The 26,086-nt window shown below is 33.8% G+C and overlaps 1 protein-coding gene across 1 annotated transcript in view; it reads right to left on the bottom strand.

The window, feature by feature from the left end:
* GRID2 (glutamate receptor, ionotropic, delta 2) overlaps positions 1-26,086 on the bottom strand; it is a gene marked incomplete at its 5' end in the record, with an annotated part of 361,187 nt that overhangs the window by 316,881 nt on the left and 18,220 nt on the right. The window contains one exon of the mRNA XM_011975477.1: positions 7,974-8,286. Coding sequence (XP_011830867.1) covers positions 7,974-8,286 — 313 coding nt within the window. The remainder of the gene's footprint in view (positions 1-7,973; positions 8,287-26,086) is intronic.

The following is a 26,086-nucleotide window of genomic DNA, read 5'->3' as shown; positions in this document are numbered from 1 at the left end:
GTTTGAAATAATTTAAATGATGTTCTGCACCACCACCTGCTGTCCCTTGAGCCCAATACTTTAACTTAAACCAATCCTAAATCAGCTTTAGGATAAATTTATGTTGGGGACGTTTATTCCCATTTTTATTACTTAAGCTGAAGGAAACTGTAATATGGTACTGTGAAAACACTGAGTTCTACTCAGATGTCAGATAATACCATTTTAAAGAATCTATAGCACCTGCTGGTTCTATCATTTAAATTTAGATTTAAAAATAGTTTCTCAAAATCACCCTTCAATTTTTTAGTGTCTCTTAGGAAACAGCTTCTTTGTTTTGTTAAATACTGAAATAGTACTTTTAATTATGGAACATATTCACAGGTAGTTCAAAGGAGTCAAAGAAGATGTTGATTGTACTAGTTCTTGTTTTATAAGAAGAAATATGATTTTTGCCTCATGTTCTTTGATTTCTTTTAACTCTTCAAAAGCCCAGTTGAACATGAGAAAGGATTTTCTGACTCAGGTCATGAGGAGTTGGTATCAAGCTAAACAATTTTCAGGGCCATATAGTATGCATATAGTTCATAGCATAATTGCTTAGGAGTTCATCACAGTTCATTGGGAAGGCAAACCAATGCATTCACAGCTTAAAATCATGGCACTGTTTTCCAGTAAACAAATTACTGTTCACTATTGGTAGAATTTGAACATTCACTTTCAGCATGAAAGTTCAACTTTTTTTTATTAGTTGTGAAGAATTGTGTGACAACAAGAAAGAAAATGGGCACTTTGTCATGTTTTAAATCAGCATGGGGAAATTCTCAGGTGGATGTGACAGCACTCAGAATGCATTGTGGTCCCTTTATTAAGGACTGCCAATCACAATTAACAACAATAAGAGATGTTGTTTAAGCCTAAATAAAAACTATGGAGAGCCATTTTAATTTAATACCTGTAAGAACAGAATGTAGAAAAAAACCTGTCTTTGTAGTCGAGTTAACCTGTCACGGGGAATTACTCTCATTTTTCCTCTGTTCACAAGGGTCAGTAAACCACAGAGCTAGTCAATGTCATTTTTGTTATATTCAAATTGAATGTGAAATATTAGGTAACAATATAAAGAAATGGCTTTAGTTACTGCATTCCAAGGCTTGAATCCTTTGAGAGTTTGTAAATAGGACATTGGTAAGTTTCATATATTTGATATCTACACTATTAAAATTGATGTCTTTTTGAGTTATTCTTCTATGCAAAGTTTTAAAGAGATGGTCTCTCAACAATCTCTTCTGTTGCCCAATTCAATAGAAAAGAATGTCTGACTCTTCTTTTTGTGGATATGAGAAAGTTGTGTTCTGTATAATAGTGTGATCCATCTGACAGTAGGAAGAACTCTTTATTTTCTTCCAAAAATTGTCCTGGGATTTCAAAATCAGTGGGTTGTCTTTTATGTTAACTCTTGTACAACAGCATCAAATTATTTTCAGTATTTCTAACACTCCTAAAGGCCCGCTTTCTACTCATCACTAGCATCTGTGGAGCTATTTGATGTTTAAGAAAACTACCAAAGGAATTTTCCTTCTTTATTCTTTTCAATAATTCTGGCTGCTCCTCTCATCAGAAATGGTTTATTTTGATCTCAATTTGGTTAAGATCTATTGGCGTGATGTTGAACATTCCTGCAAGGACTGTATCTTTCTTATTTACGGTCATACTCAAAGCATAGGCCAGGCACGGCACATGGCATACTCAAGAAATATTTATTAAACCCTAGTTAAGAGTTATTCCTTATTTTCCTTTTGCTACTCATGTTCCTGACACATTGTTGGTGCTTAATAAATGCTTGCTGCTAAATAAACATATATGTAGTTGCTTCAAATATTTTACATGACTAGAAATATTTCTGTTTCCCATAATCAGACACAAACATCTGAAGATAACTCTAAAATTTCCCTTTGCATGTAAACAGAAAGCAAATTACATACAACTACATTTGCGAAGAAGTCAATGATGTCCTCTGGAGCTCAGATGATAGAAAGAGTCACTGCCAATAAACTAAACATAAGAGACTTCTAAAAATCAAATCCAGTTTCCTTTAAGAATATTAATTGCAAGAAGATGTATGTAGACATGGAGATAAGGGAGGACATAAAATGACAACAAAACTTGTATAAAATTGGTCTCTCATTCGTGCATTTTACAACCTAATTCACAAGCTCTTAATGTTCCAGCGAAACAGATGTACTGAGTTTATCTCTATAATGGACCATACTGCTTTTGCACAGTTGGATTCCCTGAACTATTTTTCTGGAATGCTTTGAAGTTACAGATTTTTAAAAATGTCAGGATTAATAAACAACTCACATATATTTAACATTTTTCTGCTTTTAGCTGTCCTTGAACTCTTTTTTAGAAATCTGTCTGATAACACATGAAATGCTTCTTTATCCCTATTCAATCTGGTATAGTGGTTCAATGAAGACGGCAATTCTGAAATAACAGCTGTACTTCCTCTTAAAAGACTGTATTTTTATTGGAAATTATCACCAGTTCCAACTCAATTGCCTATACATGGACACCGTCATTGATTGATTCTCTTTTTCATAGGGTTTATAAGCCTTTTCTTAATTTATTTTTAATCAGAGCATAAAGATGCTTTCAGTATCTTTTAATGAATTCACCTTTTCATTGTTAGCAAGTGGAAGAATAGCAGCTTTTCAAAGATGAAGTAGCTAATTATATGCGATTCAGCATTATCTGTCATTATAAATTTGTATAAATGTACAATCAACCTACAGGCTGTGCAACTCATTTAAGGGAGCAGTGGGATAGAAAGGTATTTAACATATTTATAACTTTTGTTATCTGTTGCATGTTTATAGAACTAGAAAAGCATGCTAACCATATGGGTAATTCTATTTATCTTTTTTTCTTGGGTGTGCTCCAAAACTTATTGAAATTTGGTCACTTGGAGGAAGAATTCAGAAAGCCAAAAGCATTCAGAAAGAATTCATAAGCATGTCAACATCTCCAAAAAAGGCTTCAACTAAGAAGATGCCTTACTTATAAACTTCTCCTCTTAGCTTTTTACAACAACTCAGTGGGGACATTACAAATAAATTTCTTTTTGGTTTAGTGAGTTTTAAGTCATTTGCAGACAATTTTAGTATTTTGTTTGAGACTATAATTTAATAAAATATTGCAGTTAACCTCCATGTTTTATTAAGTATTTAGCATCCATTCTTTTAATTTATCAATATGAATTTATTAAATGCCTAACATGTACAAGGCACTTAACTATAAGCAAAGAGACTACACAGATTAAATAGTACACTATTATATATTCAAAGGATTCAGGTGGAGACATGTTTAAAAAAATGAATTACACTATGGTTGATAAGTACTATGATAAATATATCTTGAGGAGTATAGAAGATGGTTCTCAATCCCAGGAAAGACTTCTTGAAAGTAGAGAAATAAAAGAAAAAATTAGAGGATGACTAGGAACTTGCTGTATAAAGGCAGAGAGTGGGAGTAGAGTCTAATCAGGTTGGTAACAAAGGCACTCCAGGAATTGGAAAGAGCAGATGCAAAGGTGAAGAGGTAGGAAAGAGTCTTGTCTTATGGTCAGGGACAAAAACCAGTTTGGAGTAACTGGGCGATTAAATGTGGGGCATGAATGATAAGAGATGAGAACTGAGCGTTGGACAGGAGTCAAGTGATGGACTATTGTTTATACTCTGAAGAACTCAGACTTCTAAACTGCAGGCATTGGGAAGCCAAAAAAATATCTGAAGAATGGGAATTATGTGTTCATCTTTCCATGGCATGGATAACTTGGGTATATACACAAGTATGTGAATCGTATATTTGCAGGAGACAACACTGGAAGAAGAAAGACTTATTATAAGACTCCTATAGTTCAGGTGAAAAGTGAGGGAGCCTCAATCTAGGTGACAATCTAGGCTAATCTTTCTAGATGAGAAGAGATTTCCACTTCTAGAAATATTTAGTAGATAAAATTGACAGGACTTGATCATGGTTGGATATACAAGATGAGAAAGAGGAAGAAATCAAGAGTTATTTTCAGAGTTTCTAACATGAGTCTGAATGGTTGGTGGTGGATCAGCTGGAATAGAGAATGTGAGAGGCTAAGAAGGTTCAAATTATAAAATGAATTCCATTTTTGGCATGTTCAAATTTATGGTGCCTCTGGTATAGTCAGAGAGTTGCCTAGGTAACAGCTGAATATACAAATCTGAAGTTCAAGAATAGATGATGTAGATCTGGGAGTCATCAGTGTATTGGCAGTTGTTGAAATCATGCACTGAAAAATTGAATAAATGGGAAGCAGTAAGATGAAAATAGAGGTTAATTATATCTAGCTATATCACCTCCTATTTCTGGTCAATGCTCATGTCTATCAACATCCTTGTCATCCTTCCTTATTTATTCACAACTTTGACACATGGCTCAATTTCTTTTTCTCCAGTCTAATCCAAATTATCATTACAGCTGGTTCACCTAACCCTTTAATCTCTCAGTTCCTTGATCAGCTTTGAAGTCCTTCACCAACTCTTAACTTTTGGAATTCGTATTCACATACCTACAACTTGTTCTCCTCTATTACATTTCAAAAAAAATTAGGCTTAGGTGTCCTATTTTATAAATACAGGCTCCAAACTCATTTACAATTATGTTTTCACTCTTTTCCTGTAATATTACTCAGACCTCTGCTACTCTCTTCTACTACTAACAATTCTATCAATTTTTTTTTTGAGATAGAGTTTCACTCTTATTGTCCCAGTTGGAGTGCAATGGTACGATGTCTGCTCACTGCAACTTCTGCCTCCTAGGTTCAAGCAATTCTCCAGCCTCAGCCTCCAGAGTAGCTGGGATTACAGGTGCCTGCCACTACATCTGGCTAAGTTTTTGTATTTTTAGTAGAGACGGTGTTTCACCATGTTGGCCAGGCTGGTCTCGAACTCCTGACCTCAGGTGATCCGCCTGCCTCGGCCTCCCAAAGTGCTGGCATGCACCACCATGCCAGGCCTACTCTATCAATTTCTACTCTTAGTTTTCATTACATTCACATTCTTGGTCCTTCTATTTATAGTTGTTCCATGTACCCCACGACCTACTATTTCAATCATTATCTACATCAAAATGATCTAAAATCATTTGTCTCGTTATCCCTTTTTTACATATGCCTAACTCTCTGCAGCTGAGTTTAATTCATTGTTTATTTAGTAAACACTTATGTGACACTTATATAAGTTATATCTAAGAACTTCACAATTTTAACCATTCATTAATTCTCATAAAAACCCATGAGGTGGGTACATCCAGGATGTTTTCTGTAAGAGGAACTCACACCATCACACAAGTTTATGATTCTCAACCTGGAACATAACATTCTTCTTTAATTGGGATGCTTTCTGTGGAGAAATCAATCACCATACTGTGAGAAAGTCAAACTATCCCATGCAGAGTGACCTCATGGAGAGGCCCAAGTGGAGAAAAAGCTGAAGCCACTAGCCTGCAGCCCACATTAACTACCAGATATGTGAGTGAAGTGAACAAGCCTTTGGATGATTTTAGCCTCTGGACTCTGAATTATCTAGCTGAAACCCCAGACATCATAGGGCAAGGACAAACCTTTTTTGCTTCAATAATAAATTTATTGTTAAATCCAACAAAAACCTTTCAAGCCTTAATTTCATTTGATTCTTTGAAATGTTTAACACAGTCAACCAAATGTATACTACTAGCTGCTCTGATTTTCATTTGTGCATTTCTAGTTATTCCTTATGAGGCACCACTGAGCGCTCCTCTACCCATTCCTTTCTTTAGAGCTCTGTCCTAGGCTTTGTGTGGGCCAGTGGTTCTTAATCAGGAACTTGCAATTAAGAGCAACTACTCTGTGTGATCTCATTCACTCCCATGTCTTCAAAATTTCCTACATTCCAGTATCTCCTAAATATATATTAAGTCCAGATGTCTCTTTTGTGCATCTGATGAATATTTCAAACCACTAAGCACACATTAGTAATACTCTTTTGAATGTTTCAGAGATAGCTCAAACTCAATGTGCAGCAGAATGAACGTATCATTTCTCCTGTCATATATGTTTTTTTGGGGGGTTATATTTTTTCAGTAAACAAGATCAACATCCAATATACATAATTTTCTATTCAAAAACCTACGATAAAACTTTATCTCCTTTTTTTTCTTCAGCACTGACCCCCCACCACTCTATAGCTAATCAAAACCTACGGATTCCATTTCATCAATACTCTCCTTTTGACTCCCAAAGCTACCTTACCTTTGAGCAAGCCACACCAATTCTTTGCTCAGTTATTACAATAGTCTTTTAATTTGTCTCACTTTTCACAATCTGTTCTATCGTGAACACTTATCAATCTGTTCTGTACATTATAACCAGAACATTTCTAGAGTAAAATTTGAACCTGTATTTTCCTGTTTATTATCTTTAAATATCTGATCATTTCAAGGATCAGTTCAAACTTCTGATAATAACAAATGTAGCTTCAGCCTTATCTTTACTACTTCCCCTCTGCTTGGACTATCTTAATTTCTCTCTCACTTCTTGCTCTGAAATTCCATCCTAACCATTTATGTCTCTTTTTCTCCATTCATCTTCTTCAAGAAGCTCTTTCCATAGTTAGCTCTGTCTCTCTATATAAAGTATTACTTTTAAAAGCCTTCTCTGTGACATTAACATATATTAAGCTCTTCTACACCTATGTTCTCCTAACAGTCTATGCTTATCCTATCACAGAACTTTCTACCCACAATTGTAATCCCATGTTTATACATTTGTGTCACATTAGACTTCAGTTGTGGCGCTATGATGGCAAAGACCCTCTTGCTCACCATCATACATTCAGTTCTTAGCAAAGTTCTACTTAGATAGTGTGGATTAAATATTTACTGAGTTATTAATGAATGAACTAAAAGTGTGAAAAATATACAGTAACAGGTAAACTTAGAGCCCTGGATATGGAAAGGTAGAGGGAAAAGCATGCTTATAAAAGGTTTAAGGGCTAGATTAGAAGTGGGCAAGTGAGATGAAGGTTCTAGACTAATCTTTGATTACTTAAATTAGAATAGAAAAATGAAGTTTAATGGAAGGTCCAACAGAAAATAGGAATAAAAAGTAAGATGTTATTCAGAGTTGTAAGTATTAGCACAAAAGTATAATGTCTCCATTGTAACAAACATCTCTCCTCTTCAGTATGTGTAGAGCTTGCAAGAGACTATCAGTTTTCTTACTATTTCATTCTCTATGAGGCAAGTCTCAAGTAAGGAATGCAATAAATATTATTCTATTTTGAAACAGTGAGAGCCAAATAATTAATCAGACAAGTTTAAAGAGTTGGGCAGATTGGATATTAAATAACAGAGCAATGACATTCTCTAGAAAATAGTGAAATTGTAAGTTAAATCACCAGTAAAGATTACATATCAAAGTGAAAGATAAAACATAAAATTTCTCATCAGTCTTAAATTAACCAAAGTCTTTTCAATGTCAATGAATATTTTTAATGCATGAAATAATGTCTCTGAACAAAGAACAAATCCTAACATTTCTTACATATGTAAATAATTAAATAGTACCTTCTCTGGTAATAAGTAGCTTCATCCTAGTAAGGCTATTTCTCAGAAAGTGAGTTTGGAGAGAAAAATCAGATCTTGATGTTTTTTGTGAGCTTTACTTTTGACACTCACTTTTGCCTTTGTTGATGAAATTGAACTTGCATCAAAAGACAATGAACCATTATTGCTGGAAACCTGGTGTGTCTGAGATCCACTAGGAGGGAGAAGGAAATGTTCTTTTCTGAGCATTGCTGTGAGGACCCTTTAGAACACTTACTGATGTCACATACAGAACCTTATTAACTAAATACATGGCATGGGAAACATCACATTCTGTTTTTTTTTTAATACTAGAATATAGTTTTGCTCCTTACCTTGTTGTACAAAAGATCCATACACAAACCACATGGAGTTGTAGAGAGTAGTAGACGTCATTGATCCCATTTGTAACCGTGGGGGATTAAGCCAGTTCAAGAGGTAGACCAGTAGACCCACCAGAAGGACTGTGCCAGCAATGCAAGCCCATAGAGAGAGATCAAATGGTGCAAGACAGGCAAACATATCCACTGTCTTTTCAGCCCTTCGAAGTAGTACCCCCACTGAGTAGTCCATGTAACGTGTTGTAAAGTCCACCACATTCTCACGGTCAGGAGTGATGGTTAAAGCAGAAATCCCTATGTCGGCTCTCTGAGAAATTGAAAGAGAAAGGAATACATTAACAATGTGAAAAACAATTTCATTTGTGCCACTTCAGCTTGCCTTGAGGAAAAAAAACAGATGCCTCAGGCAATATAAATCTTTTTATATAAACTGAAAAACACTGCAAAGACTTCTTACAGAAGAGCCATGTGTAAATTTTGAATTTCTTACTGAAAATCTTGCCCCATCAGAGTCAGACAAATTACCTTGTTCATATTATCAGCGCATGTAAAATCAGTGAAGAATATTTCAGACACAGATTACACAGGGAGAAAATCGTCTTTTTTTCCTGGGTGATTTTTATCAAAGTCATCATTAATAGTAAAGGAAAAGCTTATACTGAAGAATCCTTTCTAGGGACATGTTCCCAAGATATTCAACATGTTCTTAACATGTAAATTATTAGGTGGGTTATTTAGAAACTTCAACATGGCATTTTACCATTGGTTTATATTTCTCGGCATAGAAATTTATACTATTGGGCTCTGAACAGATTTGTTAGTTTTTACAGCACTAAGTTGTCTATGCCAAAGATCACTAACATGACTGTATTGCATAAATGTCAGGAATATTTTAATGAACAATTAATGATTAAAAAAAGATAATTCTTGGAGTAATAATCCCTTTTTTAATGTGTCTTCTTAGATTCTCAGTGATAGCACTAAAATTTACTATTTTACTTATTTAAAATATAGCAGGATCTCAGTACAGCAGAGGGTAGATGACTTTACATTTAAATTGCATAATATGATAATACATATTTAAATATCTAAAAGATGTATCTTGTTTGAAGTAATGATCTTCAGCTGTGATCAAAGCTGCAGGATGTCCCTTCCAGACAAACACAAATACTAGTAAATTATTTTTTGAACATTTTCTCGTTATTTTCTTTTCAATTGTTTCATGAAAGAAGATAAAACTTGTTTTATAGCTTTTGGGGACAAAAACCACGAAAGACATGAAAAGTAACATGCCCAGTAGAATGCTAAACCAACTTGGATGAATCTAGTCTCAAAGTAATAATGCTTTTAAAAATATTCTAGCTAAAGTTAAGCAGTGTGTGTATGTATGTCTGTGTGTACTAAGTTCATATATATTTGTTGCTAGGCCCCATGCTAAGTATTTAAGGATTTTTTTTTTTTTTACTTAGTCCTTACAATGAGCTGTGAATTATGCGTTTTTCCTCTCCATTTCATAAGTGGAGAAACTAAACCTTAGAAGTTTAAGTAACTTGTTCAGATCTCAGCAAGTAAGTACAGAAGCCAGATATTAAAGCTACATTTTTCTTATTCCAAAGCCTGTGCTCATAATCATTTTACCATATTGCAGCTATCATTCATTTTCCAAATGAACCATATAGTAGGCACTTAGGATAATTGGTTCTAGGAAAATTTTTATATTAAAAGAGTGTGAAATTTTGCTGTTTAAACTGTACTATTTACATTATAACAAGGCCATATTAGTATATGTACCATGGATCTACAATTATTAACTGAATGGCATCAAACTTAATAACACTATATGAAAATGAACTTGCAGAAAAATATTGCTTTCAAACTCATATATTTAATTTTATAGCAAGATACTGGGAATTGGGTCTTTTCAGATGGAAAATCTAACCTGGATGTTTAACTCCCTTGTCCTGTCTTTTCTGAGCTTTAGTTTATCTATTTGTGAAATTAATGTAACTGTTCAGTATCATTATTGTGAGCTGACTCATTTATCTTGATCTTAATGATGAATAAATAACTCTCTAAGATTCAATTAGGCTCTCAGAAGATGCATTTACTTTTTCAGGCCATTAAAGTACTATGGATCAGTAATTTACTAATTGATCACTAGTGACCCAAAGCATTTAATGACTCAACCAAAGTCAGAAAATTCCACCTGAGGAGGAATTTACTGACAACATGTTGATAGTATTTATAAAATGTTCATAAATATTTTTCTAATAAATAATTACATGTTTTACTTTTAAATGAATATAAATTGGAATAGTTACTGATTTTAATAACGGATACTTCTAAATCTCACAAAGTGAATTTTTAAAATAGAAGAAAAATATCTAAAGTTTTTTATTTAGGAAAAGGGAGCTGATTATTTGTATGTGCTAAACTGTTTATTAAATTTAACAATTACTTGTCATATATCTATAAGCAAATTCCTAAATTCTGGTCTATTTTCAACACGTGGCTATTCTATTTTCAAGGAGAAATTTCTAGCCTCCCTGTGGAAGGCATATCATAATCATATAATGAACTTTTTCTAACAAATACACACACACACACACACACACACACACTCTCTCTCTCTCTCTCTCTCTTTCCTGTCTCTGAGTTTTGTATAGTCCTTCCTAAAGAGATGCTTCACTCCATTCTTCAGAATCAATGATACAGCAGAACACTGTAATGGATAATGAGTATGTGGTAGTCCTTTCTTATATTAGAGGTGCTACACTGAAGCAAAATTTTAAAAAAGGCCAAGGACCACTAATTCAGAAAGATAGTTCTAAAATTTCCTAAATGTCAATAAACAATATAACCAGAAATAATCAAAGACAATGATTTATTCTTACCCTTCTTAGGTTTTTATTTATTTGGTCAACTCACTTGTCCACATTTTACAATGACTTTCCACATCTTTACTCCCACTGTTATTACATAGAGAACACAGAAGATGTGAGATTAAAATTCATACTTATTTCCATGTTCCAACCTATAGCCCATATGCAGTCTACTCTATTTATCTGCTTCCATAATACAGGAGCTGTCCCCTTTTCTAAGACTAACTTTCCATCAGTAAACGTATCAACCTCCATTTCAGATATTTAAGTCCCTGTCTCATGCATTCAACATCATCCTGTTAACTAGATTTCCTATTAAAAGACTGTTTCTTGTTAAAATGAAATCAAAGAGATTGAGCCCTCCCCTCTACCCTCTGGTTACTCCATGTTACCACCTTTTCTCTCTATTTTTATATATCCCAGTCACTCTGAGAAGACTCTTTTTTTCCCATATTGTTGGGTACCCTATTCCTCATGGAAAAAGTACTTCTTAATTATTGTATTGTTGAACATAGCAGATATACTTCAAAGCTCATCTGATCAAGGCTCTTGACATTTAGCACTGATGATCTCTCCCTGCATCACAAAGACAACTTTCCCTTGAATTTAATGACATAACATGCATCTCTTTCTCAGTTCCTTTTTCAAGTTCATGTTAGCAGTTCTCTGGACTTGGGCCTACATCCTTTTCTCATTTGAGCTCTTCTGTGTTCATTACTGCTATTGTCCCCATCTACACATGATTTACAAATGTATATTTCTAGATGTGTATCTGAGCTCTGGGGTCTAGACTGATTTATATAACTACATAATTGACATTTCTGCTAAATGACTCGAAAATACCTCAAATTTAACATTTAACCTACCAACATCATACTCATGATATTCAACCAGTCCTCTTCCAACATCTCCTGCTTTAATGAATGGTGACTTTTTACATAAGTCATAAAACTTGTTAGCCTCATTGTCTTCTCCAGCCTATGCCCCCTATTAAATATATCACTATTGATTTCACCTCCTGAGAATCCTAATATCCATTCATTTCTCTATTTCCAGTTTCATCATTTTCCTAGGCTCCAGCTCCTTGTAAGACTACCTGAAATCTACCTTTCTTCCTCTTCAATCTCCCTATTGTAGCCAAAGTAGTCTTTCTGTAGAGCAAATCTGATCCTGTCTCCCACCACACTTCAAAAATTTTCAATGAATTTGCATTGCTCTTTGGAGAAAGATTAAAAACACGGTCTATACAGGTTTAGGTAGGCTATCCCCAACCTGTTTTAACATATTCATATTGTACCATTTTCCCTTCCAGCAGTTCTTCCTGATGTATGGTCTTTGTACATGCTATTTCTACAGTCTGGATTGACCCTCCTGAAACTTCAAGTAAATGTGTGTGTGTGTGTATGTGTGTGTGTGTATATATATGTGTGTGTATATATATATATATATATATATATATATATATATATATATATCAGTTTGATTTTCATTTTCACAGGGAAGCTATCCACTATCGCTTTGACTGGAACAATAATTATTATTTACACTATCAGAAATTTACATCCATCACTTTACAAGACATTATGACAGCTGTAAACTTACATATGTTTATATAATCTTTTCATTAATGTTTGACTCCTCCACTAGGCCATAAGCTACATGAAAGCAAGGATTGTGACTTAAAAAAAAAAAATTACCTATCACATTTTCTGGCATAGAATTCATGGTCAATAAATACTTGCTATGAATATATGAATAAATAAAGATGGAGCTCCTACTAAACTTATATTACCTAATTATTATAAATCTTTTCCATCTTTTTGTCTGCATTCCCAACAGAGAGGTATTTAAATAATAAAAAGAAAATGGCAATATGAAAATTGACTGTTTTATAGCAATGATAATAGATTAATATCCTGAATAATGATGTCAATAATTAAAGTAAGGTTCTTGATTTATCAGTATATTTATGCTTACATTATTTGCAAATAGCTAAGATAGTCATCTACTACAGTAAATTCAATATATTACAAAATATTATACATCAAATATTTAATGTAAAATGACTATTTAAATTTTGATTAGGACTAGCACTAAAGCTGGAATATAAATACATTTAAAAATTATTTTAATTATATAGTCATAATATTTTCCTTGAGAGAAGATATAAGATTTGCATTCTCTCAAGTCATGAAAAGGAGATGGATGGATTATACAATGGAGCATGATTAATAGTCAATATAATCACTGAATCTTAGAAGCTTAGAGAAATTGAAATACATTTACTCTAAATTTAATCTGAAATAAATGATTATATGTAACAACTAAAGATCTAATTTATTCTTGAATATAATGCTAAGAACATTATATTGGTAAGATTAATAGTTATGCATTTAGTTAGTGCTTGCTATATACCTATATACCAAGTGTCATGTTATGTGTTTTACATGCATTATTTTAACATTACACCAAGTCCAACTGCTTTTTCTAAGATGAAAAATTTGCATTTGAAATATTCTAATTATTATAAAACTTTGATTTTATAATGAATTAATACCTGCTTCCTTGTACTCTTTATTAGATATCTTAGTTTTGTCATCCATACATTATGTTATCATTCTAAATAGATCTCCCCTATGACAAGCTTTCAAACCTTTCCCAAGATATGATGATTTTCTATCCCTCAAAATACTTGTCATTCTTCTGTGAACATAGTCTAATCAGTTTCTTCAATTGATATAAATTATACACTTTTTAAATAAAATTGGAGGCTGAATCATTTTCATTAGGTGATTTTTAATACTACCTTATCCTAAATTTAAGGTTAAATAAAATTAAAAATTTTTTTTTAAATAAACACTATCAAACTAGTAGCCCACATAGTCTTATGCAATTGAAACAAATGTTAGATTTTATATTTGTCTAGGTAATTTCATTCTTTGGTTCTTTTGCATCTTTCACATCTACTGTAATCTATACTTCTCATTCATTATGTCAACTTCATTTTACCAGGTTTGAGCCATTCAGAAGTTTGAGAAGCAAGCCTTTAATTCTTCATTCACATTACTAGTGAAGTACATACATTGGCAAGTTCAAAGTATGGCAATATGCCTCTAAAGTTCTATGCACTTTGATGATAGCTCACTAGTTAACACTTTAGATATGTCTTTTCAATCACCTATAAATATTCTTTACTACATTGCCATCAAGCCAGGTTTATCTATAGGGTTTTAAGTGCTTTGTAAAAGGCATTGTTGAACTCAAAATACATATTTAATCAGATATTCATTTCCTCACGAATAGCTAATGCTATAAAAAACATGAACTGCTGTTTTAATCATTTAAAATACATCTGATTAATAATACATTCTGTTATTTTATCTGAGAATAAAATCAAACTCACTGCTCTATCAGAATGAACATTTTATTTCTGATTTTGAATATGACAATTCCAAACTAAATATCACCTCTGTTTTTCATGTTTTGCACATACTGCTTGCAGTAATTCACATATTACCTCAGGAAACGCATTCATTCCAACTTTAAATATTTTTTGCAAAAAGCAGCAGCAAAACAGTTACTGAAGAGTTTTGGCACACATTTAACAAGTACTAGCTCTACTTCTGCCTACCTAACTTTCTAAACTATTTGTTTCCTTCTCTTGCTCTTCAAGAGTATAAACTTCTGTAAATATTTGAAATTTCTTGATAGTTTTCTTAAATATTGTTTGATTTTCTTTGGTCTTCAAATAATATTACAGTGTAAAGATTCCAGGTTTGCCTGGGAGAAAGTAAGGATTGAAGAAATGCTAAAGGAAGGAAGAAAGGGAGGAGGAAAAATGGGAGGGAGAGGCAGGAGAAGGAAGGAAAAAAGAGAAGGAAGGAAGGAAGGAGGAAGGAAGGAAGGAAGGAAGGAAGGAAGGAGGGAGGGGAGGGAATGAGGGAAAAAGGGAGGGAGGGAGGGAGAGAGAGAGGGAGGGAGAGAGAGAGGGATTACAGATGTGAGCCACTGTGCGTGCCTGGCGTTATTATTCCTCATTTTAAAAAACATTGAGATTCAAATTGAAATTTCAAAACATTTTATTTTAATTTTGAAGTAATTTCAAATTTTATAGAGGAATTGAAAGAACAGTAGAGAACTCTTGTATGTATTTTACACAGATTTTTAAGCTTCTGTCACGTTTGCTTTAGCATTCTCTTCCTTTCATTCTCTCTCACACCCTACACCTGCACCCACAGAAATACATGGAGGGAGGGAGAGAAAGAGGGAGGGAGAGAGAGAGAGAGAGAGAGGGAGGCAGGGAGGGAGGGAGGGAGGGAGAGGGAGAGAGAGAAGGAAGAAAGAAGGAAGAATGTATTCAAGTCTTGCATCTGTCAGTCAATGATATATAACTTTGGGCAGGTAGCCAAAGATTACTCATCTCAAACATATATATTTCAGCATAGTATCAAATAGTTGTGTAAGGGCTGACATTATTACATTGTTGTTGATTTTAATGGGATTGTCTTTATACTGTTTTGACATTAAATAAGAGGTTAGTAGTTTGAGATAGGCAATTATCATTCTAATTCTTTCTTTATTTAACTTAATTAATTTATTTATTTTGAGATAGAGTCTTTCTCTATCACCCAGGCTGGAGTGCAGTGGTATGATCTCGGATCACTGCAACCTGCATCTCCTGGGTTCAAGCAGTTCTCATGCCTCAGCCCCCTGAGTAGCTGGTATTACAGGCGTGTGCCACCACACCCAGCTATTTTTTGTACTTTTAGTAGAGATGGAGTTTTGCCATGTTGGCCAGGCTGGTCTCAAACTCCTGACCTCAGGAGATCCACCGGCCTCAGGCTCCCAAATTGCTGGGATTACAGATGTCAGCCACTGTGCCTGGCGTTATCATTCTATTCCTCATTTTAAAAAAACACTGAGATTGAAATTGAAATCTCAAAAGACTTTATTTTAATTTTGAAGTAATTTCAAATTTTATAGAAGAATTGAAAGAACAGTAGAGAACTCTTGTATGTACTTTACACAGATTTTTAAACTTCTGTCACGTTTGCTTTAGCATTCTCTCCCTTTTATTATCTCTCACACACACATACACACACATACCCCACACCTGCACCCACAGAAATACATGTAAACATATATACTTTCTATAATATATAAACATATAGGAATATACATACTTTTTTGAACCATTTGAAAATACGTTGTATACATCACACTGCTTTATTTCTTAGCACCTCAGGATGTATTTAATGACAACTATATTCTGTAACAGCATTGCATACAGTTATCAAATTTAAGAAATTTAACATTAATGCCATACATTAATCTATAGTTCATATTACAATTTTATAATCTTCCCAATTCTGTCCTATCCTAACAATCTAGTTTAGTTTGTATGCCTCTTTAGTCTCCTTCAATCTGTAACAGCATTGGAACTATTTGGTCTCCAAGGAACTGACTGAACTCACCTGTGAAACACTCTACATTTGGTCCTTTTTGTAGAGTGGTCCTTTGATAATTTTTTTTTTTTTTTTTTTTTTTTTTTTTTGTGAAAATTGGTTTAAGTTCTCTATCTCTACAGCGGTCAATTTTGGAAAATCGTATTTTTCCAAAGATGTTATCAGTATTGCTCAGGTTTTCAAATTTATTTGCATAAAGATGTACAAAGTAATCTGTTCTAAATTTTCCCCTGTATCAATAATTATTACTCCCTTGTCATATCTTACCTTGTATGTTTGTACTTATCCTGTTTTTACTTGATTAAATTAGCTAATGATTTATCTCTTTTATTGATATTTTCTAAAAAGCAGGACTTAATTTATTAACTCGATCTACTATTTTTTCTGGTAGTTACCTTATTACTTTCTCTTTTTATGTTTATTATCTTCCTTGTGTCATCTTTTAAAATTTGTTGTACTTTGTATTTGGATATGAGAATCTAATCTATTTCTAGTTTTTCATTTTTATTGATATAAACTTTTAAGACTTTTTTCTTTTTTCTTTTTTTTCTGAAACAGAATATGGCTCTGTCTTCCAGGCCTGAGGGCAGTGACACGATCTCGGCTCACTGCAACCTCCGCCTTCCAAGTTCAAACAATTCTCGCATCTCAACCTCCCGAGTAGCTGGGATTACAGGCATGTGCCACCACACCCAGCTAATTTTTTGTATTTTTAGTAGAGACAGGATTTTCATCACATTGATCAGGCTGGTCTCGAACTCCCAACCTCAGGTAATTAACCCACCTTGGCCTCCCAAAGTGTTGGGATTACTGGAGTAAGCTACCACACCCAGCCAAGAGTATTAATTACTCCTTTAAATATTCTTTGCCGATTCTGATACATGTATTTTTATTACCACAAATTTTTAAATAATTTTTTTTTATTTTTCTCTTTTCTACAGCTGTTTAACAAAAGGATTTCTTAATTTCAGGTGAAAAGCCTTCTCTTATTATTCTTCTAAATTTCTAGTTTTATTGTATTTTGATCAGGGAACACTATTTGTAATAAAGTACTTAAATGGAATTTAATAGTGTTTTCTTTGAGGCCAAGCAATATATGATTGGCTTTTGTCAATGTTCCATGTATGCTAGAGAAAATGGCAGATTGTCAGGTTATAGTGTTTGATCCATATCCCAAAAACGTATCTTATTTAATCTATTCTTTATGTCATTTATTACGGTGTAGGTTTTGTTATATTTACCGTGTTTTTCTATGTAGCTTGGTTTCTTCGGTAATTTTTCTTTTGCTATCTAGAAAGATTTGCATGTTTATTATAGTTTTTACCTCAATATTTACAACTTTTACAATGCTTTACTCCTTTTTTTCCCAGTTAACCTTTTGAAAATTTTAAATAAAATCTGTTACTCTCACTTATTTCCTAAACTGCATTACAATAACCTATTTTCCCCTACTTTTCCCTTTTCCTTTGATTTTTAAATACTATTCTTTCATTTTTAGAGCATATGACGATTTCATATTATTATCTAATCCATGTCTCCAACTTTGCTTACTATTAGTCATTTTGCTAAAGATTCTCCTGTTATCTTTTGGTTGAATGAAGCTCATTCTGTAATAAACCCTGCTTTGTAATACTTTACTATATTATAATATGCTGATGGAATAAATATGAAAGGACATTTAAGATTTTGGATATTCATATCCAAAAGAATTTTGTAATATCTTTACTTTAGTAAGTGATATTGAATGTTTTTTCTTTTATTGTATGTGATTTCTTTGTCAGCCATTCTTTTGGGAATTACTCTAGCTTTTCAGAATTAATTGGGTAACTTTTATGAAATGTCTTAATCATTTGGTCTATTCTTTCCTGAAATGAAGAAAACAGGTAGGATATAACATTATTGATTTGTTTGTAAACAAATTACATTTTTGTCATATTGCACATATATTTAATTGTTTTCTATTTCTTCTTGAGTCAATTTTAATGATGGGATGTTTTCCTTGATAATAATTCATGTCATAAGTTTCTTTCAAATAATTAGGATAAAGTTGTGCTTAATGTTTCATCATGCTTGTGAAAATTTTTCTTAATTGTGGTATACACATTCTTTTTTTGATACTATTATTTATGCATTTCATTTTCTGAAACCAGACATGCCAAAGGTTTTTTTTTGTTTTACATCTTCTCAAAGAACTGATTTTTCCCTTCAGTTAATCCTATTGATTTATGAATTCTAAAATATAGATTTTAATGCATTTTCACTAATGGTTTTTATTTTGTTTATCGAGTTGAAGGCTTGATAAGTTATTTTAATTTAGTAATTAAGTAGAGTTTAAAGAGGAACATGTTTCTGTAAGCAAAGTTTTAAGAACAGTTTACGTGTAGTGCTTTTGTTATCATTATTTTCTAAATAGTCTATACGTTTAGTTTTTATTTCCTCTTTGCTCTAGGAACAGTGTATGAGAGTTTTTTCTCATTTGCTGTTTTTACTTCCAAGCGGTTTGAGATTTTGTCTTTGTTTAAAATGTTACTCATCTTAATTTTATTGTATTTTAATCAAGTAATTTGTTAGGTATTACTTACGTTGTATATAAATTTTGGAGGTTGGGGGGCGCATGATATATTATCAATTTTTATAATTAACCTATGGGTATTCACTGTCTGTAGGACACACATTTATATCAAATATATATTAATTATGCTATTTATATTATATTAAATAAAGTTTAAAAATGTTATCCTTTCAGTCTTCTCTATCAAAACTCACATGTTGATGGTCCATGATTCATAAGTAACTTACAGATGTGTTTATGTTTGACCACAGTTTTAAAATACTTCAGCCAGAATTCAAAATTAGTAAAGTCTACAAAAAAATTCAAAGTTACAATTTTATGTGAAAATTGTTGGAGTCTGTTTCAAGCAACTCGTTGAATCTGAGAGACAGCGCCCCCTTGGAAAGTTCATGAGATCTTCAATTCATGTTAGCTTTCACAATCCAAGTACATTGTGTACCTAGGTACTATATACAACTTTACTTTTTTATCTTAACAGCCTGATCTCTATTAGGTATTTGGACTTATTGTCCTTTATTTTCTTTCTTGGTTTATTAGTCTAACTGATCAGCACGGCAGATTACATAAGATAGCCACAAAGTTCTTCCTATTCTGGTATTCCTGCCCGCTTGCAATGTACTGTTTAGCTCTTCCAACCATTGGTGCAGTCTATTTCCCTATCTTTTAAATCTGCGATTAGCCAGGGACTTGGTTTGGTCAATGGGAGAGAAGCAATGTGATACAAATAGAGCATTAGAGGGCTGGCACAATGGCTTGCCATCTATCTTGCTGTGCCAGGAACCCTGGATCACCATGTGAATGAGTTCTAATTTGCTTGCTGAAGAGTGAGAAGCCATGCAGAAGATAACAGAAGTGCTGCTACTGAGCCACAACAGCAAGTTGGCAATGAAATATTATGCTCCCTGCTGAGCTCATACCCTGCTCTTTTCTGCAGTTTGTACCCTTCCAAATTAGGACAATTAATGGGTTTTTTCAGGGTCACGTAAAAAACAGCTATTTCTTACAAGTGTGCTTTTTTGAAATCTGCCAATTCCTGGTTCATGGAGGGCACCCTTACTTAATTTAGAGTACTGTTTTAAAATTTCCTCTAATTTTCTATGTATTTGTCATACCATATGAGATCTAAAAAGGGGAAGGTAGATACTTATGTTTTCTTCAACATCTCAAGTAAACAGATATTTCAAAAATTTTAAAAATTTCTTTAATGGAATCATTTTGAAATGTCTTCCAAGCTCAGTAGAGACATAGGAAAATAAATATTTCGACAGGGCTTACACATGATAAGTCAGTGAATATTATTTTCAAGTGCTTACAATGTTATTCATTTCCCAAGTTTTATTAAAAATGTGGAAAAGGGAATTCTCTAACTTGGATTCCCAGTGACATGCAGTAATTTAAACTATGTTAGTGTATTTAGCTGAACATGGAGGTTGGGCCAATATAAAAACAAAACATAAAAGTGAAACTTTTATATACCATAGAATGGCTAATAAGTCTACCATTTATAAAACATAGAGAAGCAAAACTAAGATGAAAAATAAATAAGTTTAAACACTGAACTGTAAAAACTGTGTATGGATATATTCTAGGTTTTAAATGGTCAAATTATATAAAATCAGCCTATTTTCTTCCTGCAGGTAAAAGAAATGCCCAAAATATCACTGGCTTAAAAATCAACATGGAAGAAATTCCCTGGCTGACTGTCCCAGGTTTATCAAGCTTTCAGAGTTAAGAACCAAACTTATGTTTTCTTGTTGCTCTGTGCTTCTCAGTACATAGCTTCCAATTCATGTCTTTAGAGGGCTGCTTGAACACAAGCCATCCTATTAACATTACAGCCAGAAGAAAGGAGGAAGACAAGAATAAGAACAAAAACCCTTCCTTTAAGAACACTTCTCAGAGGCATCACATGATATTTCTGCTTAAATACGACTGGCTACAACTTAGTCACATGACCACATGAGCTCAGGTGAGAAACTGGGAAATTCATATTGTGGGAAGTCTGTTTCTGGCTATTATGATTTAGGAGCTGTATCACTAAGAAAGGAGAGAACAGATATTTATAAACAATTAACAGTCACCGCTACATTTCCTCATATGTAAACACTGTTTTGAGACTGAAAAAGTTCTTTTAGACTCTTTTCTATTTTTATATATACACAGGTATATACATTTTTTTCCATAAATCTTATCATAATGTAATGTAATCTTAAAGAAATACATGTTTATCCCTACCCAGTCTTTCTAAATACTGCACAGAATTTCGAGCAATAATCATTTTTGTCACTTTTGTATTTTTAACACATTGATAGCACATGAATAGACGCTCAATAAGTGTTTATTGATTATGAAGGTACTCTGATTAATTTACATATTTTCACTCTGAAGGTGTTTTTGAATGTTTCCTGTTTCTTACCTATTAAAATTAATAGATGTTTGATCCTGCAATTTGAGTACATTCATTTGAAAAGTGTTTCTTGGGTTTTGTCATACTGATAAGTCTCAAAATTAGTATTTTTCATTAGTTCAACAGATTTTTGTCTCTGACAGCACAATAGTGACAAAAACATTATTTTAGTTTAGTTTCTGTGTCGTAAGTCTTATTGCTACACCGTTTCTCAGAAACCACGTGCTATTCCTTCTCCTAGCTCCCTCTTCAGCAGGCCGCCAAGCCTACTCACATGCTGATCGCATTTTAAAGTCCTTATAGGAACAGTTTAGTTTTCACTAGTCTCTGAACCAGCTTTTATCTTCCAGCCTGATTATATATACTGAAAAATACCTAGTTTTCCTTTTCTAATGTATTTTCACCTGAGTTTGTGACATTTCCTCCCTAGAGTTTACAGTTATTCTTCCTTTCTCTGTTTTTCTGTATCTCTCCTATGGGACTTATCCCATAATATCTGTTTTATATTCCCAATTTCAATATAAACTTCTTGATGTAGGTATTTTATCTTCGTAGTCTTCTGTCTCCCTAAATATTTTCTCACTGCTTTGCCCACAGTAATTTTTCAAAAATGTTCTCCAAGAAAGATCTGTCTCTCTCAACTTACTTGCTCTGCTTGTTCTTTGCAATTTGGTAGTAATAAGTGGTTTTATATAACCTTCAATTCTAGCATTCAAGGAATAGATTCTTGGCTACATACTGCCTGAAAAAGAGTCTGCCCCATTTTGTCATTGACTTAAAGGTTTTTTCCCCATATGAAGCTCTTAGTCAGGCCCTCTGACCTTGGTAGCTTGGGTTCTAATATTTTTCAGCCCAGATATGTGGGATAAACCTCCATATACGCTAGCTGTACCACAACTCTGCACACAATATATCACCACCTTCCTTTTACTAAGGCCAAATCTGACACTCAAAGTAAACAGCTTGCCTGAGATTATAGGTGAACAAACTGTGGAATTGGCCATGTACCCTATAATATGCTTGATAAATTCGATTAACTTTCTGCTTTATGGTTTCTGTATAATCTCTTCCTCCTAATTACTTTCCCAGTCCTTATTCTTTGCTCTATTTTGTTTTCCAGCACATATGTCCTTTTTAATTCTTACTCTTATTTTCCTAACTTCTGATTTATACCTAAGCAATACTCACACTAGGGAAGTAGGAGAAAGAGATTTCCCAGACATGGTGGTAAGTGTATATGTATATAATTGAACATATAAGGCATTATAGGCAATTATGTAAATTTGAGTTGAAGGAAAACTGTTGGAAGGTTATAGGGAGGGTGTAATATGATCTGACATTTAAAAATAATCACTTTGGCTGCCCTGTTAAAAATAGATTATAGGGAAAAGAGCAGTAGCATAGTGATCAGTTAAAGGGCCATTGACTGAAGTAGTCCTAAAGAGAGAAAACAGTGGCTTTCGAGTGTTGAGAAGTGATCATATTTATGGTATATTTCAGGTTTATAGCCAGACAAATTTGCTGATGCATTGCATATAAGGCGTGACAGAGAGAAGAGAAGTCAACAACAACTCAAAGGTTTTGCACTGAGTAACTTGAAAACTGGAGTTGTCATACACTACAACAGACCAGGATAGGGGAAAGGGATGAAATCAGGAATTCAGTTTTGAACACTTAATGTTTGAGGTACCCATTAGAAATAGAAAATGCTGAAGGTGTTGTGAGAAATAAAAGTCTGTAGTTCAGGTGAGAGGTCTGGGTTAAAGAAACAATTAGGGAAGTGGTCTACTTACAGATGATAATTGAATCCATAAGATGGGATGAGTTCACCAAAAGTTTACTATGCAAGTGGTGGATATGTGTTGACCTCCTCTCTCTCTCTCTGTCTTTCTGTCTCTCCCTTCTCTATACAGCTGCTTAGCTCTTGAAGACCAAGAACTCTGTGTTCTATACTTTAAGTATTCTCCAAAAATTACAGCTACATATTACACCTCAATAAATGCTTATTGAATGCTAAGTGGGAAAAAAGGTACAGTTATAAATTACAGTAGTTTAGGAATTATCTGTAGCATTAGAAGAGGCTTAAAAATATACCATTTCTATAATTCCCAAGAGATAATGCTATATCTTTGAAGAAACAGACCATCAGAAAGAGTTTTCCAGTCATATAGAGACTTCTTCAATTTTCTAAGAGGCCATCTGAAGGCTGCTTATGGGCAAAGAATACGGAAGCAATTGCTGACTGAAATGCCCAAACTGCAAATACACATTTCAATCAAATGCAAATCAAGTATAAAAACTAGAATTGCGTGAATTTTTATCTTCATTGTAGTAAAATTTCCAATCATTGTAGAATTCACTTAATGTGGCTATTATAGATGTTTTAGGAGCTCTGCAGGGGAGGGGAATGTAAGCTGTTAATAAGAAGATTAACTAGCTCCCAGAAACAGTTTGTCTCTATGAGAAGTAAATCAATTCTGGCTGTTCTCCTAGTGATTCTGTGCAGTATCAAATGAAATATAAAATGAGTAAGAGAGACACTCAGATGTCCTCACACTGCTAGAGGGAGCCTCTGAAGTCAAACTGCAGTTACTTCCTACCTGGACACAGCTGAGCCTTGTTAGGTCTCTGGATTTTTTTTTTTTTGCTGTTGTTCTTAGTCAAGGAACCTTTACTTATTTTAAAGCCTGTCATTACAAAATTACCAAATTACAAAAAGAAAACTCAGGATCATTGAGACTTAGAACAACTGAAATATGAAGTATCCAAATGGCGGGCAAGAGTAAGTTCACAGTTATCTTTCAAGGTATGGCTCTGCTTCCAAATATTCATTCTGAATATTTGTATGTCAAGTGAAAAAAAATCCTTTAAATGAGGTTGGAACATTGATTGCTAGAGTGAGTGAAAATTTAAGTTTCCATTTGTAGTTTTAATGTTGTACTAAAGGATGTTTCCATTTCTCTTTAATATTAAAATTAACCTTTTCATTTAGTAAAGTACTCACCATTGCAAAAACAGAGAAAGAGGAAATATATTCTGTATTGCATCAACTACCTTTCTAGGCTATAATAAATGTTTATTATTCTCTTTTACTTGTAGCATATTTCTCTATGTTTATAATTTCGAGAGTAATATAGACTAGAACTGGCATGTTAAATAAAAATGACCAAGCAATCTAAACACAATACCTCACAATTATGCCCAGAGAACATAGAGAATTTATATCTGCAATGCCCTTTAAAAGTTACTTATAGTATCCTCACCCAAATCTCTACCTTCTTATATGCCTGGATGTTATCTTACTCATTACTTTTATCTCCAAACCATGATCAGGGATAGATGAAATTCTAGGTAATAGATGGCATTGCAATAGCCAACAGTGGATTTCAGGTTTATCTATCCTTAAGTTATCAGATTTTCTCATCATAGCTTCAGTTGGATAACCTGTAACCTACCAAATCTTTTTATTTATAATATTTTACTGAATTTTTTTTGTCCTTGTCTATAAGTTCTCCTTAAATCTAAGAACCATTCCTGGATGGCATCATTCCCTTTGGCAAATGTTCACTTTCTGTTCTTTAGCTTTGATTCAGGACTTATTATTCACCACTTACCTGTGCTTGCCATCTATTAGGCCAAGTACTTAATGATTCAAGTCCTTTATCTGATTGAATTGCTCCTTGCTGTTTGCAATGTCTGCCAATTAAATATCACCTGCAAATTTAGAAAATTGCTTCTACAACCATTCACTAAGTCATTTGCATCTACATAATTTATTTCCTTTCACAGATCTCTCTTTATCCTTTTCCTTCATTAGTGTTAAAATCCTTCCCTATCAACAACAAATATTTTTGGCCATGCTTTTCTCTTGTACTTATGTACAAACAGGTTGTATGATTTCCCACATCTATGTTTTAGTTTCATCCTATATGCATATCCAGTGGATTAATTTTGAACACTCACCATTCAGACATGCAAACATGTATTCTTGTGACCACATGTATTTCTTTTTAACTGCCTGCCTGTGTACAGCTGACATACTCTGGGAAACTCAATCTGTCTATTATTACTTGTTTAATCTCATGTAAGAATGAAAATCTTAGCCACTGTCCAATTTAAAGTCTCTATAAGGGCTTCCCTTCTTTTTACGTATTTTACTCTGTTCCCCCCTTTGCAAAACTATCTTCTCATTTCACAAGGACTGCAAGCATTTACCACAGGACTGTCACTGGCAGGTGTGTTGTAGGGGAGAAATTCTTCTTTGGTGGGCAGTTTTCTTGGCCCATACATATATTTTCAAGGCTGGTTTGCAGTAATGAAAACATGTAAGACTCTTTTGTGTGATCATGGAACATTTTTGATGGCTTTCTGGCACCCAGGTGAGATCCCTTTTTCATTCACAAGCATTGCTCCTCATAACAGGGCCTTCTCCTGATCCCAGTGGGTGGTGGGCTCTCCCTGCACAAGGCCCTCCCTGGCCTTTGTCCTTGCCAGCTCCTCCTCCTCCTCTAGACCATGGGAATCATAGGTGTTCCTGCCACCCTAAACTTGACTGCCTAGGAAACGGTGGTCAGAATGGTGGGAATTGTGCCTCCCTGTAGCATCTTCTGCTAGCATAGAGAGATAGGCTCGACCTTATAGAAACGATGCCTGATCCTTCCCACCTGCCCCTGGCATGCCCCGCTCCAGTGTGGGTGGAAAAGGGGGCAACTCATCACATTCTCAGGTTCTCTGGACTCTCTTCCCAAAGTTAACTCTCTCCTCCCTCTAGTTTTTAAATT

The sequence above is a fragment of the Mandrillus leucophaeus genome, unplaced genomic scaffold, assembly GCF_000951045.1.
Source record: "Mandrillus leucophaeus isolate KB7577 unplaced genomic scaffold, Mleu.le_1.0 Scaffold1566, whole genome shotgun sequence".
NCBI classification, from domain to species: domain Eukaryota; kingdom Metazoa; phylum Chordata; class Mammalia; order Primates; family Cercopithecidae; genus Mandrillus; species Mandrillus leucophaeus.
This window is presented reverse-complemented; position numbering and strand designations above follow the sequence as displayed.